Genomic DNA, 17,936 nt, shown 5'->3' on the forward strand with positions numbered 1-17,936 from the left:
TTTATAATTTTATAGTTCTTATAATTGTAAGATATATTAAATGTATACTGCCTGTTGTCCACATTGGTGACACAAGGGATCCGTGGAACAGCCAACTTTTCATCTGTTTGATAGTAAAGTATAAAAAATATGATTGTTGTCATAAGGTTTTTGAGGGTCTATATCACTTGAACGAAAGAGCTCAATATCGAACATTACAACATCGAACTGCATACTTCGAATTGTAAAAAACCCAAAAGCTTAAAATATCGAAAATTCGAAATCTGAATAGCAACACTTAGCCACCTCTGTGAAAACAAATACGTGAACACGCTAGTGACGTAACTCAAAACTACACACCATATTATACATAATTAAGTAATTAATACCAGAAACATTTTTTATTTGAAATGACAATTGTGTAAATAAAAGTGAACTTGACATGTGCTTTACTTTACCCAAATAAATTCAACTGAAGTATGTACAATATCCTTGGTAAGCTTGTATACCAGTAATCATTGATTACAGTTTTAAAAGCATCGCAATTGCATTGAGAAACTCAAACGCTGTGCATTCTGCCCTATTCTTAATAATGCTTCGTAATTTTTCTAAGTGGTAAAGATAATCATCTATATGTAACATTTCCGTCTTTCTTTGTGAAGATACGCATTGGTAAATTTCACCTACAATTGCAGGAATAGTACGTTCAGCAGAGGTAGCCATGCTGCTCTCTGGTTACAGTTAAGCATACAGTACGTATAATTACGATTCAATTAACCTCTATAATTGACATAACGTGCATATACCAACATATAAAATAGGAACGTGCCACTGATAGATATTGACGTACTTTATGAATATTCATGACAGAACTAATGACGTACATTACCTTGCGTGAAAATTGGCCAACTATTTTCTTTTAAAATTGTGATTTTTGTCATTATTTGCTTTCGTGTGATTTGCTGTTCGACGTTAGCAGTTCAATATTATTACATTCGATATTGAGCTGTTTCGTTCAAGTGATATAGACCTGTTTTTTGAGTAGAGTGATCTGTTACACTATGAGCAGGACACTGGTGGCAGATATAGAAAATGAGCTCAGCCTTGCAAAAGAAGTGAACAAGTTTGAAAAATGTTTGTGAACCTATTGTAGGTGCCATTTAGAATTAAAAATACAAATGGTGCACTTTGGAAAGAAAAATCAAAAGTAGGGGGGCATGTGGTGGTGAAAGTTTGGTGGTTGTATGATAAACGGAACCGGGGAGTAGTAACAGAGGGGTCTGTATCATATGATCGAAATTTGAAAATGTCAAAGCACCTTTGCTCACCACAAAAATGTCAAACGCTGAGTTTGTCGAACGGCCAAATCACAGATTTCTTTCCAAGGGAAAGAAATAGGAAGGCCAGCAAACACCACCACATAAAAACAAACATAAAAAAAAATAAATAAAAACAAACCACCCACCATGGAGGGCTGTGCCCCACACACAGCCCCTAACTATATATTCTAACTCAGAGACCGCACTACAGTCGGGGAAAGGGCAGGTGTGATAGAACAGCCATCTGATTTCTTTCCCTTGGAAAGAAGTCTGTGATTTGGCCATTCGACAAACACAGCGTTCGACATTTTCATGTCAAATAAAGGTGCTTCGACATGTTCAAATGTCGATCATATGATATAGACCCGTAAGAGAGCATGGGATAAATCACTTGGTATAATGTATTAAAAAATGTAAGTAGAATAAAGTATTAAAAAAATAAATAAATCCAATCCCTTCAAGCACTCCTTACCGTGGAAAATATCAATATACACATCATCATCATCATCATCATCAGAGACCTGGTTCAGGATTAGTGAAAGCTTTCCATTAGTGCAGGGTTTCCATTCCAGTCAGATGTTCAGGCCCACTACATCAGTCAAAGGCAGTAAAGTTGGTGGCATCTCTATATTCTTTAAAAAATGCACTTTTTTAAATCTCTGAACTTGCAGACATTATAATGACCTGGAACTCCTCCACTTTCAGCTGATGGCAAACAAAACCCCTTATTATAACATAATTAACTGTAGAAACACACCTTCCCAATTTTCCCCATGACCCATACCTAATACCTCCTTCCTAACTAGTATGGAATACTTCTGTTTTAAGCCAGACACCATTCTTTTAGGAGACATCGGCTACCCCATCCATAAACTGGTGAGACTTGTACATTGTCAGATGTTTATGCCCAGAGATTTTTGGACTTCATTAATACAGACTGTCTAGACCCCCAACAAAGGTAATTAAATTCTGAACTTGGTCCTTACCAATATGGGAAACTTTGCTCCACACCAATTGTAACTTCCTCCCTATTCATATAGATCAGACTGCAGATCAACCGTGTTCACTCTAAAATAGATGTCTGAAGCATCTTACAATACCTTCATATTCTGAGGTATTGGAAAAGCTAATTTACTAAAATTGAGTGATGACATGGCTAAATTCAAAAGTTCTGTTCATCTTAAGACTTGCTTATGCTGAGTCTTTCACTGCCAGATTCTGTGAACATGTTAATAGCTGCATAGATGCATCTGTCCACTTAAATAAATTATACCCCCATGATGGATCCCAAATATAAACAGACTGTATAACAAAAGAAAAAAATGAGTGAAAAAACAAATCTAACTCTCAAGATGCCAAAACACTGTTGCTAACTAAACAAGGAACTCCAGACCCTGATCAGTTCAGCCAAAGTAAAGATATGAGGTAAAAATAACCACCCAGGTGAGTGTAAGTACAAAGCCTTCTTTAACTTTGTTAAAAATCTCAGAAGCAATGCACAGTACTACGCAGAGCTTATAGTACAGGATAACATATACACAGACCCAGGGGACATACCCAGTCTACTAGCAGACAAATTTAGCTCAGACTTTATCCCCCTCTCCCCTCCAGTGTTCTCATACCACATACCCACATCCTACACCCTCTCCTCAAAACCCAAGGCCAAAAGCACTACATCTATGTGGCCAGATATCATATCAGGCTGCCTACTGGTCAGCCTGAAAAATGATTTGTCTGAACCTCCATAGACGTTATTCAGACTAAGGCCTCAGAGCAGGTCTTGTGCTGAATGAACAAGGACAGCAACTGTCTTTCCTTTTTAGAAAGGTGGGACTTCAATGTACCTGAATAATTCTAGACCTGTCTGTGTAAGCCTGACCAGTCTCATCTGTAATGGTATGGAAGTGATTATTGAATAAGGATATAGGTATCCTGTAGGCTGTCGAGCCAGCTCAGTTCCGATTCTTCATTTGGAAGTCCTGCCTTCTAAAACTGGTCAACAGCTTTGAAAAAGTTACTGAAGCAATGGTCGAAGGTAAACCACAAATCTAGACCTCATAAAGGCATGTGATACCATCCACAGTTGAGGTATCATTGATAAGTCCTCCCAACTAAATGTCAATCTGTAACTCATTGGGTAGCAAACTGGCTCACAAATAGAACACAGGATGCCAGAGAGGACATCTCTTTCTCCCAAAAAAGCCCCGTCAGTAGTGATGCACCCCAGAGTTTAGTCCTTGTGCCACTCGTGTTTGACATTTGTTTTTTGGAGGTCAGAGCTAGTGTTAAAGGGTTGTGGCTGACCAAGTTTGCAGATGACTGCAAACTTGATGACATCATAAACTCCCAGTGGACACCAAGATAATCTAAAAGGGCCTGTTCTGAACAAATAGTATCAAAACAATGGACCAAAACTAAATGCCAAGAAGTGTATAATTGTATCCTTCAGCAAGCATGACTTCCCTTGAAACTACCACATTGATAACGCACACCCTTGAAAGTTGATCCCATAACTGGGGATCTCAGAACCTATATGGAAAATAAACTGAATCCACTGTGATCTGATCGCACAGTTTATATCTGAACTGTACTCTGCCCCTTTCAGTACGTACCTGTCCAAATATTTTGTTCCATCTGGAGTGACCACAGTGCTTTCTCACTAAAAAAATAAAGGGCCTAAATTGTAAAACTGCAGACAGTCCCAAAGCCTTTTGCCTCTTCTCATCATATGTGCTACTGAGAGGTGACTTCAGTCCGGCATACAGAACTTCAGCAGATCATATTCTGTCTGACCTATTACACATTTGCAAGCCCCGTGGTCTCATTCTCTTTTACCAAACAAGTAGAACATGTTGAAAGTATGGGTTTGTATCAGATAATGACTCTTCTATGGTGCCATCTTCCATTCCACATAAAGCAAAGTAGTTCTCTTGCTCTATTCAAATGTAATTTAGATGAATTGGTGGGTAACCATAAATTCTCCCCCAGTTTTTCAGACCTGTCACTCATGGAAAAGAGAGAGATATAAATATTCCAACATGTCCTTGTTTAGCCCATCTCTGGGTTATTTGTATGCTAAATATAAGAGCTAAAATCTACCATGGGAATGTAAGGCTAGGCTTCTTAAGATCCTCACAGGTCAGTAGCCTAGTAAATAGCTATGAACCTGTGTGAAGAGGATGTATTGCTAGAGGAATTAATTCCATACTGCTGTATCCATTTCCTCTGTAAAGAAAGGATGTAGCCATGTCTTAAGACTGTGCTGTATGAGAGGTAAGAATCTGTTAGATTGGTGTTCAGAGGGCAGTAGTTGGAGCACAGTAGGGTATCTCTGAGAGAGAGAGAGATTAGGAGGTTGTTTAAGCTCCATGGGCGTACATAAACAGTGAAGTCTAAGGAGGGGGATTAAATATGCATAATTCAAGTTTATAGGTCATCCAGACGCTGGTTGAGTAGAGTGAAAGTGAGAGAGATTGGGGGGGGGTCTAATTTGCAATAAGATGTTGTACATCTCATAACTTACAGGAGTAAAATGCTATTTCATAGAATGGATTGTATGAACCTGGAATACTGTTCCATGAAGCCTGGATGAATGCAAATCATCTGATAAGATAAAAGCAACCTTGTATAATTTTAAAGGAGTAAGGGCTTTATAAATTATGGAATTATCACTTACAGATGGGGAGCTGCATCTTTGTGTTGGGGTCAATTTATGCTTTACTGGTTTTGATGTTCTGAGTGTATTCATGTGCTCTGAAGGAATGATTGGTCCAGCCACACCAGTGCAGCAGTTCAGTTCAGTTTGTCTCTCTGATGTCATTTGCCCACCTTTGAAGCTGTCCCTTTATCATCCTTTATTTTTATTCCCTGATGCAATAATGTTTTCAATGTATAACAGACTCAGCATCTGATGTGGAAGTTGTTAAATGTCTTAATACCAAACAGGTAATTGGGAAGTTTCCTTGTCATCAGTTCCACAGCATGCCCTGTTTCCTAATTCACTGAAAAGAAAAAGACATGAGCTACTGCTGAAATAGCATTTATATTTCTTTAGTACTGACTGATGTTAAAGCTATCTCAGTGCAGTGTTAAATTAGAATCTTTGTCTCTTCTCCAAACCCTGTGTTTGTACATAAGCCAGGGAAAGTTCTAGAAGATGTCAAATTGCTCTGTTCTTTGAAACATGACGTCTGCAATGATGAGGTGTGTACAACTAAGATGTAACATGATAAATGCTGCTTGAAAATTCCTTGTTCCCAGTCACGGTAAGTATACAAAGAAAAATTAATTTCTTAAGAGTCTGAGAAGGCCTGGGCTTGGAATAAAGATTAAATGTATGGAAAAACATTTTAAATAAAACAAAAATCCAACAATGTACTCATAATGCGGTCAGTAAATGCCAAGCATGCTTATCTTTTCTGAATTTGGAATGTAGCCATTTGTTAGCCAGGTAGGCTCCCTGGAGATGCAGTCTCTTTTCAGGGGCAGCCCAGGAGCAATATCTGGTGACTTGTTCAAGGTCACAGAGCAGGAAATGATAGCTGAGCTAATCAAACCCCAGACCATGAAAGATAACCAATTATTTTGCCCATTTGTTAACCAATGCATTTTACGGGTCATTTGTCTCTTGAGGGCCAACCTGGAAGTATTTTGTGGTTATTGACATGCTTAGAAGTACACAGCAGGCAAATGGGGGTAGAATGGATCACACCCTATACCTTGGACTTGGAAGGAAGCAGGTTAACAGCTCAGAGCCTTGATCCTCTTCGGTAACTGCCAAACAGTGTTAATGCTATGTTAAGTTTTGTGACATTCATTTATGCATGTATTTATAGGTAGCAGTTTTGAAGTGCAACTGCACTTCCCTCGTATGAGGCATTCATTCGTTTTAATTCCTCACCGTTTTTTTTTTTTTTTTTTGTTTTTTTTTTTAGAGAATACTTTCTTAAGAATCCGCTAGTACATGAGTAAAATAATCCATTATTTTTTTTGTCTCATTTTAATTTGTGTGTGTATTCTCTTTCAGGCTTGTACAGATCTTTTGTCTCACCAGAAACATTTAACAGTTGGGTTACCTCCTGAGCCACGTGAAAAAACAATATCTGCGTGAGTATCAAAATTACTCTTCCTTTTCTGTTTGAGTGCAGATGTCACTGTCATGAAAGCATTTTATGAGAATTTGCTTTTTCCAGGCTTGCCAATGTGCTGTTAACATAGCACTGTGTTTGTAATTAAGGTTTGCTAAATAATATTGCCAATTAAACTTCATGCCATACCCCAATAATTCTGAAGATAGGGCATGGTATAAATCTTTCTCTTTGCCTGCCAACTATCAATTTTGTCACAATCAACTGCACCAGTCTTTCATGTTAGGCTGTCATCCAGGCAGACATACAAGGTTAAACCCTTGCCCTTGGAGCTGTGTGTCTGTTCACAGGTGTGGGGTGTGCAGTGCCTTCCCCTGAGGGCATACACTTCCTTAGACAAACCTCATAAAGGCTTATCACATAGTTGGCTTGACAGGGACCTGGTGAACATGATTATTTTGCTGGCTGAGAGGCATCTCTCCTCCAAGAGGTTTATAGGATCATACTAAACTTATAATCAAAGAGCTGTTGAGAAGATTTTGGTTGCAGGCCTTTAAGAAGAATAACAATAATCATACAGAATATTATATCTATAAAGCAGCAGAATGTATCCTAAGAACTAAACCAGCAAGGGAAAGGAGAATGTGTTGATAGGGATGACTGCAGTTGGGGATGTAGACAATAGGCAAGAGGGGGCTGGAATTTATTTGAGAAAACTGGCAAAGGAACCAAGGTATTGGGAGCAGAAAGATGACAGAATGGGAAGATGCCAAGAATTTATTTGGACTGCAAGTTAGAGATTACCTTCCCTATTAAGGATTGATATCAGAATATAGGCAAAGAGAAAGAAATAGTGGCATCCTAAATGAAAGACCAGCACTGGTAGAGTTTTTAGTAGACTCTAGAACATAAGCTGCCATTAAAAAAGGGGTCATTAGTAGAGCATATAAAATATTGCATGATAACTGTAAGAATCCATCAGAGGAGGTTAGAAAGTATTAGGAAAAGATATTGGATAAATAATTCATAAAGAAACAATGTAAGGATATATGTATTGTTTCCCAAATATGCAACAAAATCTAGATGATTTAGGATTTTTGCTTGGAAATGTTTACATAGATATATTTGTACCCCAAGTAGACTCCAGATGATTTTTCCTCAGCTAGACAGCAAATATTGGAGGTGTGACAGGAAAGAAAGAGATAATTGGGAACATATTTTTTGGGAGTGTGGTGAGTTGGCAGATTTTAAGGATTCTGTGCAGGATGCACTGTCGGAGATGCTGGGTGGGCAGATTAGGGTGACGAGGAAGCGCTTGTGTGAGTAAGTGCAAAATTATCATTTTATGAAATCACTCCCCTTCAACTATTTAAATTTATTGGCCATCTTACTGTATTCCATAGTACCGGAATACAAAAGTGACCACCCCTTTCAATCTATCTTGCTGTTTTAAAAATAGTGACTCTCCACTAAAACTTAACTTTTTAGGCAGGTAAAACTTAAGTTACCTACTTTCACATCTAACTCCTGTAGTGCACACTGCAGTGTTTAGGATAAACCATTTTTTTTCATCTTACCTTTAAGCATCCCTGTGACTAGCACTTGCTCTAAAACCTGCTGGAAAGCAATAGGAAGCCTTAAACCTCTCCTCCTACCACACAACACTACAACCTGCGAGAGATGCATTTACATAGCCAAACTGGAAGCAAAGCTCTCTCCACGCAAGATTGCGCTAGACATTCAAGAGGGGAAGGTTAACACCTGCACTACACCTCAAGCAACACATAGCCCTTCTAAAACCACACCACCAACACCCTCACTTAGCAACACTAAACCCTCATATGCGGAGGCCCTTAACAGTAACCTGCTCAAGCAACAAGGACCTCCGAAGCTGAAACGCAAACAAACGCCAATCACAACCAAAATGTCACATAGTTCATAACACCAGTGTGCCACCCGACAACAGCCCCTAAGGCAAGACAACGTACCCAACACTTTAGTCATAGGTGACTCTATAGTCAGGCACACTGATGTCCCACTCACCCGGCTGAACAAGGAGAAAATTACAGTCAGCTGCCTGTCGGGTGGCAGGATCTGCCACATAATGCATGTACTCAAGTCACTCCACAACAAGTACAAATACGACTCTCTCATTGTCCATGTTGGAGTGAATGACTTGAGACATACCTCCCTTGACTACATGAAAAGAGACATGGAAGCACTCTTGGATCATGTGGCCCAGGCAAGTATGACCCTATCCCTGAGTAGCATCCTGCCTTTGCCCAGAATGATACCACAGTCGTCTTCTTCTTCTTTCGGCTTTTCTCTGTTAGGGGTCGCCACAGCAGAACTCTGGTCCGCAAATGATTGGTAGTAGGTGCCAGCCCAACATCCATCCTTCAACGAAGGCACGCCCATTCTACGCATGTCTTTCGAAAGCCACTCGACCGCGGGGAGGACATGCAGACTCCACACAGAAGGCGCTCCAGCCGAGAATCGAACAGGAGAACCTCTTGCTGTGAGGCAACAATGTTACCGCTGCACCACCGTAGCTTACAGAATGATACGACACTATAAGGACAAAATGATTGGCTTCAACAATTGGCTAAGATTCTGGTGTCATTCAAAGGGGATCTAGTATATGTCTGCCTGAGACGACATGATCGACCGACCACGATGCTTTGCCAGAGATGGTCTGCACCTGTCGCCCCCGGGATTCAAGTTACTGGCTATGGCTCTTGCCATCCCTATAGTGCCCTTTTTAGGCAAAGTTCAAAAGACAAAACCACCATCGTAACTGGTGCAAGCATGCAAAATCTGAAGGTAATGCTACTCAACGCTAGAAGTCTAAACCTCACATTGCACTCTCTTGAGGCACTCCTAAAAATGGAGAACATCGATATCTGTGCAGTAACTGAGACCTGGTTCAAGGCTCCAGAGAGCACCCCTGCAATACCATGCTACAACTCTTACCACACTTTTTGGCCACCAAACCAGGACCGAAACAATAAAGGTGGAGGAGTGTCCATATTCACCAAGGATATTCACACCACCAGGCTAGTTGCCCAACACAATGCGTCTGAAATTCCCCAGGTGCAACTAACACTAGGTAAGGCTGCAATCCAAACTGTAACTAGCTACAGATCCCCCACCATGCCCCAAGATTCTCACTACACCTTTCTAAACATACTGGAAAATATTAAGATAAAACCAAACACCCTAATACTCGGTGATTTCAACTACCCTGCCATTAACTGGGAAAACTACTCATGTACCAACGCCTTTGCCCAACGGTTCTTGGAATTCATAAATTCCAATGCCCTGGATCAACTAATCCGTAGTCCTACCAGGGGCTCCAATATTCTAGACCTTGTCATTACCAACATGGGAAATCGATGCTGCGCATCTATGGTCATCTCCTCAATGGTCAGGTCTGACCATAAACGAATCACCCTTGACATCCAGATCCTTCCCCCAACTCCCAGTAAGGAAACCTCCGTAAAAAAATTCTCCAAAGCCAACTTCATGCTACTCAAGTTAGAAGTGACAGACTTCATGACACCCATGCAGATGGGAGCTGAAAGTTCGACTGCTGAATCCTACACTAAGGAACTGTACGAGCACATCCACTCATGCATAAATCATGCCATCTCAAATAGAACCAAGACGCTTTCCTAAAAGGAAGCCAATCTGGTGGTCCCCTGCCATAAACAAACTTTACAACAAAAAGATGAAACTGTTGCAGAAAAGAGGAAAATCCCAGGATGCAAAAAATTCTCATACCAACCTCAATAATAAGCTGAGATCCCTCATAAAATCCTCCAAAGCTAGTTACGAAAATAAAATTGCCAAAGATTCCAAAGACAGCCACAAGGCATTTTAAATGGCAATGCTCAGATGTTCATCGTGCATACAGCTGCAGTCATAACAGATGGGTTCTCCTGCCGTCGGGCGGGTCCTCGGTCGGCCGAATTCCAAAGTCTAGGTCCGGCGTCGGTTGTCGTCGCTTCTTCCCTGACGTCAGTGCGACAGGGGTATAAAAGAACCAGCCGACGCCATTTTCTTCTTTTTTGCCGTGCGGTGCCCGAAGCAGAAGCATTTCGCAAGTGCCAGTCGGCCAGCTCCTGAGATTATAAAAAAAAAAAATTTGGAACCGAAGTCTTCTTAAAAGCCAAGTACCCCGTTGGGGAAACTTTTTCTTGCCTCAGACCGATGTCAGACAAAGTTAATAATTGTATTTCTTGTGGGAAGCAAATACCGCATAAGGATTTCCATTCCCTCTGTATACCTTGTTTAGGCCCAGACCACGACGTCTCGGTCTGTCGCTTTTGTGCTACATTCAATAAACGCACTATTAAGCGTCGGGCGGAGTTCGCCCAGCATTATTTTGGGAAAGCATTTAACTATACTATGTCGTCGGATACTCCGACTCCGGTTTTGTCTAAAAAACGCAAAGACAAGGACCGACACTCGAGGTCTGCGACCTCTACCGACACCACGCCAAAGCCGACTACACGTGGCCCGGTTCTCAGCGAGGCGCCTACTCAGCCCCTGATTACCGACGACACATCTTTGGCGGTGTCTCCTGTACCCGAGGTCGCAGGCTCCTCGGCCCACACCCTGACTACAGATACCGAAGCCACGCTTGGCATTGAAACACAGAATGTGGACAGGTCCACCTCCACTCAAGGTGTCTTCAGACCTTCCTCTTCTTTCTCCATCAAGGCTTTCACCAAGTCTAAAGCTACCATGCACCCTAAGAGACCAGCTACACAGGGCCCATCTCCAGGCCCCATGCCTAAGAAACAGATGCTTAAAATGGCTGAGGATTTAATTACTCTAATCAGAGGTTCTCAGCCACCTCCGGACAAAAGACCCAGAGTGGAGGAAGATTCCCCCTCCTCTGATCAGGGCTCCATTAACATCTCCAGCGCCCAAGTGAGAACTGCTCTCTCCAAAGCAAAAAACACAGCATCCATGGGACCTGATGGTGTCCCCGGCTGTGTGCTCCACGAACTCAATGAGGAATTAAACCCACAGCTAGGACAGCTGTTTAATCAAAGTCTTACCTCTGGATACGTACCCAGGGAGTGGCGCACTGCAACTGTGGTCCCACTTCACAAAGGCGGTGCCTCCACCGACCCTGGAAATTACCGGCCCATTAGCTTGACAAGCCTTATCTGCAAAGCCATGGAGAGGATCATAATGGACCTCATAAATAAAGACATAGGGAATTTGCAGACTTTGGATCCAACCCAGTTTGGCTTTGTCAAAGGCAGATCATGCCTTTTAAACTTGGTTGACTTTTTCAAACAGTCACCAAAGCCATTGATGAGGAAAGGCAGTCCATACAGCCTACCTCGATCTGGCTAAGGCCTTCGATACAATACCCCACTCGGGTATCATTGAAAAACTCATCAGCTTAAATGTTAACCCATACATCACAAGATGGGTTGCAAACTGGCTGAGTGACAGAACCCACAGGGTCAGAGTTGCTGGTGCCATGTCAGACTCAAAGCCTGTCACAAGTGGTGTCCCACAGGGCTCAGTCCTGGGCCCACTCTTGTTTGGCATCTACTTTTCAAGTACAAGCAAACACAGGAGGGTTATGGCTGACAAAGTTTGCAGATGACTGCAAACTGGCCATAGTAGAAAACACATCTGACACAGATATCCTTCAGAAGGGTCTCACAGAAACGGATAACTGGTGCCAGAGCCACGGCCTAAAGTTAAATGCCAAAAATGCATAGTCATACCCTTCGGGAAAAACAAGGTTACCCCTAGCTACCAAATAGGTGGCAATCCACTGAGCACAGAAGAAGTTATCAGGGACCTGGGGACCCAGGTTGATAGTAGTCTGTCATTCGACACCCATGTAGCTAAAGTAGTTAGGAAGACCTTCTACATTGCCCACCTTATCATGAAGGGATTCTCATCTAGATCAAGGGAGGTTATAGTCTCCCTTTACTCATCACTCATCAGACCAATGATTGAGTACAATGCCCCATTCGGAATGTATCTGACCCGACACTTGCAGCAGCTGGAGAGGCCACAAAAGTTCCTCACCAAAAGGATAAAGGGTCTCAAAAATCTATCCTATGCTGCCCGACTGAAAGAACTCCAGCTCTATTCAGTCGCACCGCTTGCTCAGAGGTGACCTTTGCCTAACATACAAGGCCATGTCAAACCCAGATTTGATGAATATGCTTCACCTCAAAAATCTAGATCCATCAGAGCCACAAGGGCGGGAGACTTAAACCTCGACACGGCTATTAATAGGACGTGCTGGAGGGATAGATTCATCACCCAAAGACTCCCTATGCTGTGGAACAAAATCCCGGTACATGTGAGGCAGAGCACCTCGCTTGCCTTGTTCAAGAGAAATCTTGACCAATGGATGGGAGATCGCAGATATACCCCAGGGATTACCTCAGTGTCACTGCTCGACATAGGCACAGCAAAATAATGGGTATAGTTCCCCATACTAAAGGGGTGGCGTAAGCCACAAAACGATGGGCTAGGCTTGTAAATGCCCTCGGGCAGATAGCCTAGTATGAACCTATGAACCTATGAACCTATGTATCCCCCCCTGAGGATTACTCATTTGGTGGAACTCTGCATACCTTAAGGGAACACTTCCACTGGGAAGGCCAGGATTATTCAGATTCCAAGAAAAGGCTCCGGGAATTTCTTTTGTTACCCCAGCACAGGCCTCTGGCTATACCTCCTGTCCTGGACATCCTAGATGATGTTTACTCGGAGGCCTGCCTTAACCCGGACTCTCTCCCTCCAGCTCCAGTTAAGCCTGACAGGTACTACAGGGTTCCTGACTCACACCAATTTCTATACAAAAGCCATGCTGCTGATCTAGAAACCATCTCACAGGGGCCCAAGGGAGTTAAGGCCTCCATTGCCAAAACCCATTGCCTTCGAGAGAGATTCCAGATCCTTAGAAAGGTGGGGAAAAAGGTATATACCTCGGCTACCTTATCCATGAGGGCCTTAAACTGTCAGTTTCATATGCTAAAATACCAACAGTTTCTGTTATCTCAATTGAAAAGTAAAATGTCGCAACCTGAACAACCAGACATGAAGGAGTTGCAGGATTTGATGCATAGTGCAGAACAAGTGGGTAAACATACCTTACAATGTGGTTTTGATGCTCTAGAGGCCTCATGTAGAGCTGCTGTTACAGGCTCAGTCATACGTAGGCATGCCTGGCTCAAGGAACAAGCCTTGCCTGATCATGTCAAAACTAAATTACTAGACGCCCCTCTTCAAAAGGATGTACTATTTGGGGCAAATGCTGAGGAAGTATTACGGAAAATGGAGGAAAAGGCTAAATCAATGCAAACTGTGAAAGAATTTCTGCAGGTTCAACCCCCACGTTTTAGTAGAAATTGGCCTTCCAAAAACTGGTCCTTTCCTGCCACAGACAGACCCCAAAGAGGCAGATACAGACGCCCGAGGGGCAGAGGACAAACACAAGGCTCGTACAGAGGCAGACAATGGCAAGCTCCTACACAAAGAGGTGGTGAGGACAACTCAATCTTTCAGAAAGCAAAACCAATGACTTTCCCCTTTGCATGCCAACCAGGTCTCAAATGGCAGCACCCTTAGGAGGAAAGCTGGCACTATTCTCAAAAAATTGGCATATTGTCACAAAGGACAAATGGATCCTGAACATTATAAACAGAGGCTACAAATTCCATTTTCATACCCTTCCAAAATGAAAGGCATGCCAAACCTGCCACACAATCAAAGGGCAGAGGCACAAAAGCAAATTTCAGATCTTATAAACATGAAAGCTATTCAAGAGGTACCTACACGAACAAGGTCAAGGTTTTTATTCCAGGCTATTTCTGGTGCCAAGGAAGGGCAAAGATTGGAGAACTATTTTGGATCTTTCCATCCTAAACACATTCCTACTCGTACCAAAATTCAAGATGCTCACTCTACAGCAACTTCTTCCCATGCTGGGCAAGGAGTCTTGGCTGGTAACATTGGACCTCAAGGAGGCATACCTGCATGTCCCAATCAGACAAAATTGCAGAAGATACCTCAGATTTCTTGCAGGTTCAATACATTATCAATTCTCTGCATTGCCTTTTGGTTTATCTACTGTGCCCAGAGTATTCACGAAATGCCTGGCATCAGTAATTGCCTACTGCAGACTTCAAGGGATACAAATATACCCTTATTTGGGCGACTGCCTGATCCAAGCGGACAGCAAGCACATTCTTCTGAAACATCTGGCTTATGTAATAATGTTATTAAGCTCTCTAGGATACACAGTCAACAAAGAGAAATCAAGACTAATACCCTCTCGGAAGATAATTTTCCTGGGTGCCAATTTGGACACAAACACCCAGATGGCCTACCTCACGCCAGAGAAGCAGGGGCAACTAATTCAGTATTTCAGAACACTGGCAAATTGCACCAGGCTGACTGCAAGGAAAATCCTGCAGGCTCTGGGATTCATGGCACCTTGCATCTTATTAATCCCATGTGCAAAGCTGCATATGAGAAAACTACAATGGTACCTAAAAAACATATGGTCTCAACACAGCCACAGTTTGGAAACAATGATACCACTAATTCCATGTCTGCAAAAGGAGTTTCTGTGGTGGGCTCAAGCATGCCAAACAAACACAGGTCTTCCATTCAGCAAGCCTCAAGCAAATCAAGTCATCACAACAGACGCCTCGGACTACGCCTGGGGGGCGCACATGACAGACCGGTGCATTCAGGGCAAATGGACCCAAAAAGAAAAGCACTTTCACATCAATCAAAAAGAAATGCTAGCAGTGATAAATGCTATTACAGCCTTCAAGGACCTTCTACAACCAGGTCAGCTATTGATAAGAACAGACAACACCACAGTTATGTGGTACATAAACAAGCAGGGAGGAACACATTCTTATCCCCTATGCAGACTGGCCATGTCACTTTGGAACATGGCCATGGACTTACAAATGGAGCTACAAGCACAGTACTTGTCAGGCAAGGAAAACACGCTGGCAGACAACCTAAGCAGGAATATAACAGATCCACACGAATGGAAGTTGCATCCAAAAGTTTTTACAGAAATAATCCAAGAATGGGGAAGGCCAGACATAGATCTCTTTGCCTCCCACAAAAATCATCAATTGACAAAATTCTGCTCAAGGATCTTCCATCCAAAGGCCTGGAGAGTGGACGCTCTCTCTTTCAGTTGGACATCAATGACAGTTTATGCCTTCCCACCTCTTCCTCTGCTGCCCAAAGTCCTATTGAAGACCAGAGCAGACAGACCAAAGATGATCCTCATTGCTCCGGACTGGCCAAGGCAACACTGGTACCCACTACTAAGGAGCCTGACGCATTCCTCACCATGGACCCTGCCTCTAATGCCTCTTCTTCTGACTCAGCATAGCTTCAAAACTCTTCACAGTCAGCTGAAGACACTCAGTCTAGCCGCATGGAAGATTCCTTAGCATCACAGCAGGCCCTGCTCTCCAAGGAGGTGCAGGATATCATTTTGGAGGCCAGAAGGCCATCAACTAGAAAAGCTTACTCTGCAAAATGGAAACGTTTTTGTGTTTGGAATGAGAAAAAGGGCCAGTGCCCTGGAAAACTGAATTTACCTCAAATACTACAATATTTGGCCGAACTGCTAAGCAGTGGACTTTCGTTCTCCTCCATCAAAATCCATGCCTCGGCCATTTCTGCAGAATACAACACTGATCCACCTTTATTCTCTCACCCTCTATTAAGACAGTTCCTCAGAGGGGCTAAGAATTTAAGACCTCCAAGAAAACAACCAATACCTGCTTGGGATCTTAATTTCATTCTGGAAAAACTGACACTGCCCCCTTTTGAACCAGCTGCCTCATCAGATTTACAATATTTGTCCTGGAAAACAGCTTTCCTTCTGGCTATCACTTCAGCTCATAGAGTTTCAGAACTACAGGCTCTTATGGCTGTCCAGCCTTTCATCATCTTCCATCAGGACAGAGTTTCATTACGTACCAACCCGTCCTTTATGCCTAAAGTGGTATCCAGGGTAGCTTTAAATCAGGCCATACATTTGCCTACTTTTTATCCTAATCCTCAAAACAAAGGGGAGAGATTACTGCATTTCTTGGACATCCACAGACAACTGTGTTATTATTTGGACAGAACAAAGCCTTTCAGAAAATCAGAACAGCTTTTTGTGGCCTATGCGGTAGGAGCTCAAGGAAAGTCAATATCCAAACAGACATTCTCAAAATGGATAGCCCACTGCATACGCTTTTGCTATTCCTTTCATGGCAAAACTGTACCTACAGGCATTAGAACTCATTCCACCAGGGCCACAGCCACCTCTGCAGCCTTCCTCAGAGGAGTTCCTACCAAGGATATTTTAGAAGCAGCCACTTGGAGTTCTGTGCATACCTTCTCTAAGCACTACAACCTACCATTATACTCCAAGTCTAGAGCAGGCTTTGCCACTGCAGTCTTGCAGGGCATTTTGGCTCCTCCTAGCTCCACCTAGTGCCTACCACCCCTTTCTTAGCTTTGGGATTCTACCCATCTGTTATGACTGCAGCTGTATGCACGATGAACATAGTACAGTTTTGTACCTACCATAAATGTAGATGTTCGAGTGCTAATACAGCTGCAGTCCAGGTTTCCCTCCCACCTTCCCCTCTAGGGGTATTCTTTTATGGTGTATTTGCTTGCAACTACTGGTTTTTGATTATATTGCATTGCATTATTACATTATTCTATGTATTGCCTTCCTTCTGGGGGCACCTGACATCTGGGGCAAGAAAGACTGAAGAAAATGGCGTCGGCTGGTTCTTTTATACCCTTGTCGCACTGACGTCAGGGAAGAAGCGACGACAACCGACGCCGGACCTAGACTTTGGAATTCGGCCGACTGAGGACCCGCCTGACGGCAGGAGAGCCCATCTGTTATGACTGCAGCTGTATTAGCACTCGAACATCTACATTTATGGTAGGTACAAAACTGTACTATCTGCTCTGAGCTACAACAGAATGGCATTAAATATACTGATCTCAAGGATGTTGCCAATATCCTGTCAGATCGATTCAGTGCAAACTTCACCCCCCTCTCACCCCCTAAAGGGCCCATCTCAGTACCGAAAGATTGCCAAATTCTGGTAATAACCACCACACAGGTAAAAAAACGTGCTCTCCAAATCTAGGAATACAGCATCCATGGGACCAGACTACATCCCAGGCTGTGTACTACATGAACTACAAAATTAACTGGCTCCTCACCTAAGTGTCATGTTTAATCATAGCTTCACCTCAGGCTTTGTGCCCACTGAGTGGCGCACTGCTACAGTTATCCCACTCCACAAAGGGGATCCACCTTGGTTCCTGGGAACTACCGCCCCATCAGTCTGACGAGCCTGATCTGCAAGGCCATGGATCATATTGTCATGGAACGTATAAACAAAGACATTGGCAACATTCAAACACTGCATCCCACCCAGTTTGGGTTTGTGAAGGGCCAATCTTGTCTCCCGAACCTAGTTGACTTCTTCAAATCAGTCTCCAG

General features: G+C 42.8%; 1 protein-coding gene across 5 annotated transcripts in view; it reads left to right on the plus strand.

The window, feature by feature from the left end:
- The window catches only part of PHKA1 (phosphorylase kinase regulatory subunit alpha 1), a 3,177,076-nt gene that overhangs the window by 2,143,649 nt on the left and 1,015,491 nt on the right, over positions 1 to 17,936 (plus strand). For all 5 annotated transcript variants that reach the window (XM_044057561.1, XM_044057557.1, XM_044057558.1 and 2 more), the window contains exon 24: positions 6,325 to 6,404. In XM_044057561.1, the coding sequence (XP_043913496.1) occupies positions 6,325 to 6,404 (80 nt within the window). The remainder of the gene's footprint in view (positions 1 to 6,324; positions 6,405 to 17,936) is intronic.

The sequence above is a fragment of the Protopterus annectens genome, chromosome 15.part0 (assembly GCF_019279795.1).
Source record: "Protopterus annectens isolate FY-2018-M chromosome 15.part0, PAN1.0, whole genome shotgun sequence".
Lineage (NCBI taxonomy): Eukaryota > Metazoa > Chordata > Ceratodontiformes > Protopteridae > Protopterus > Protopterus annectens.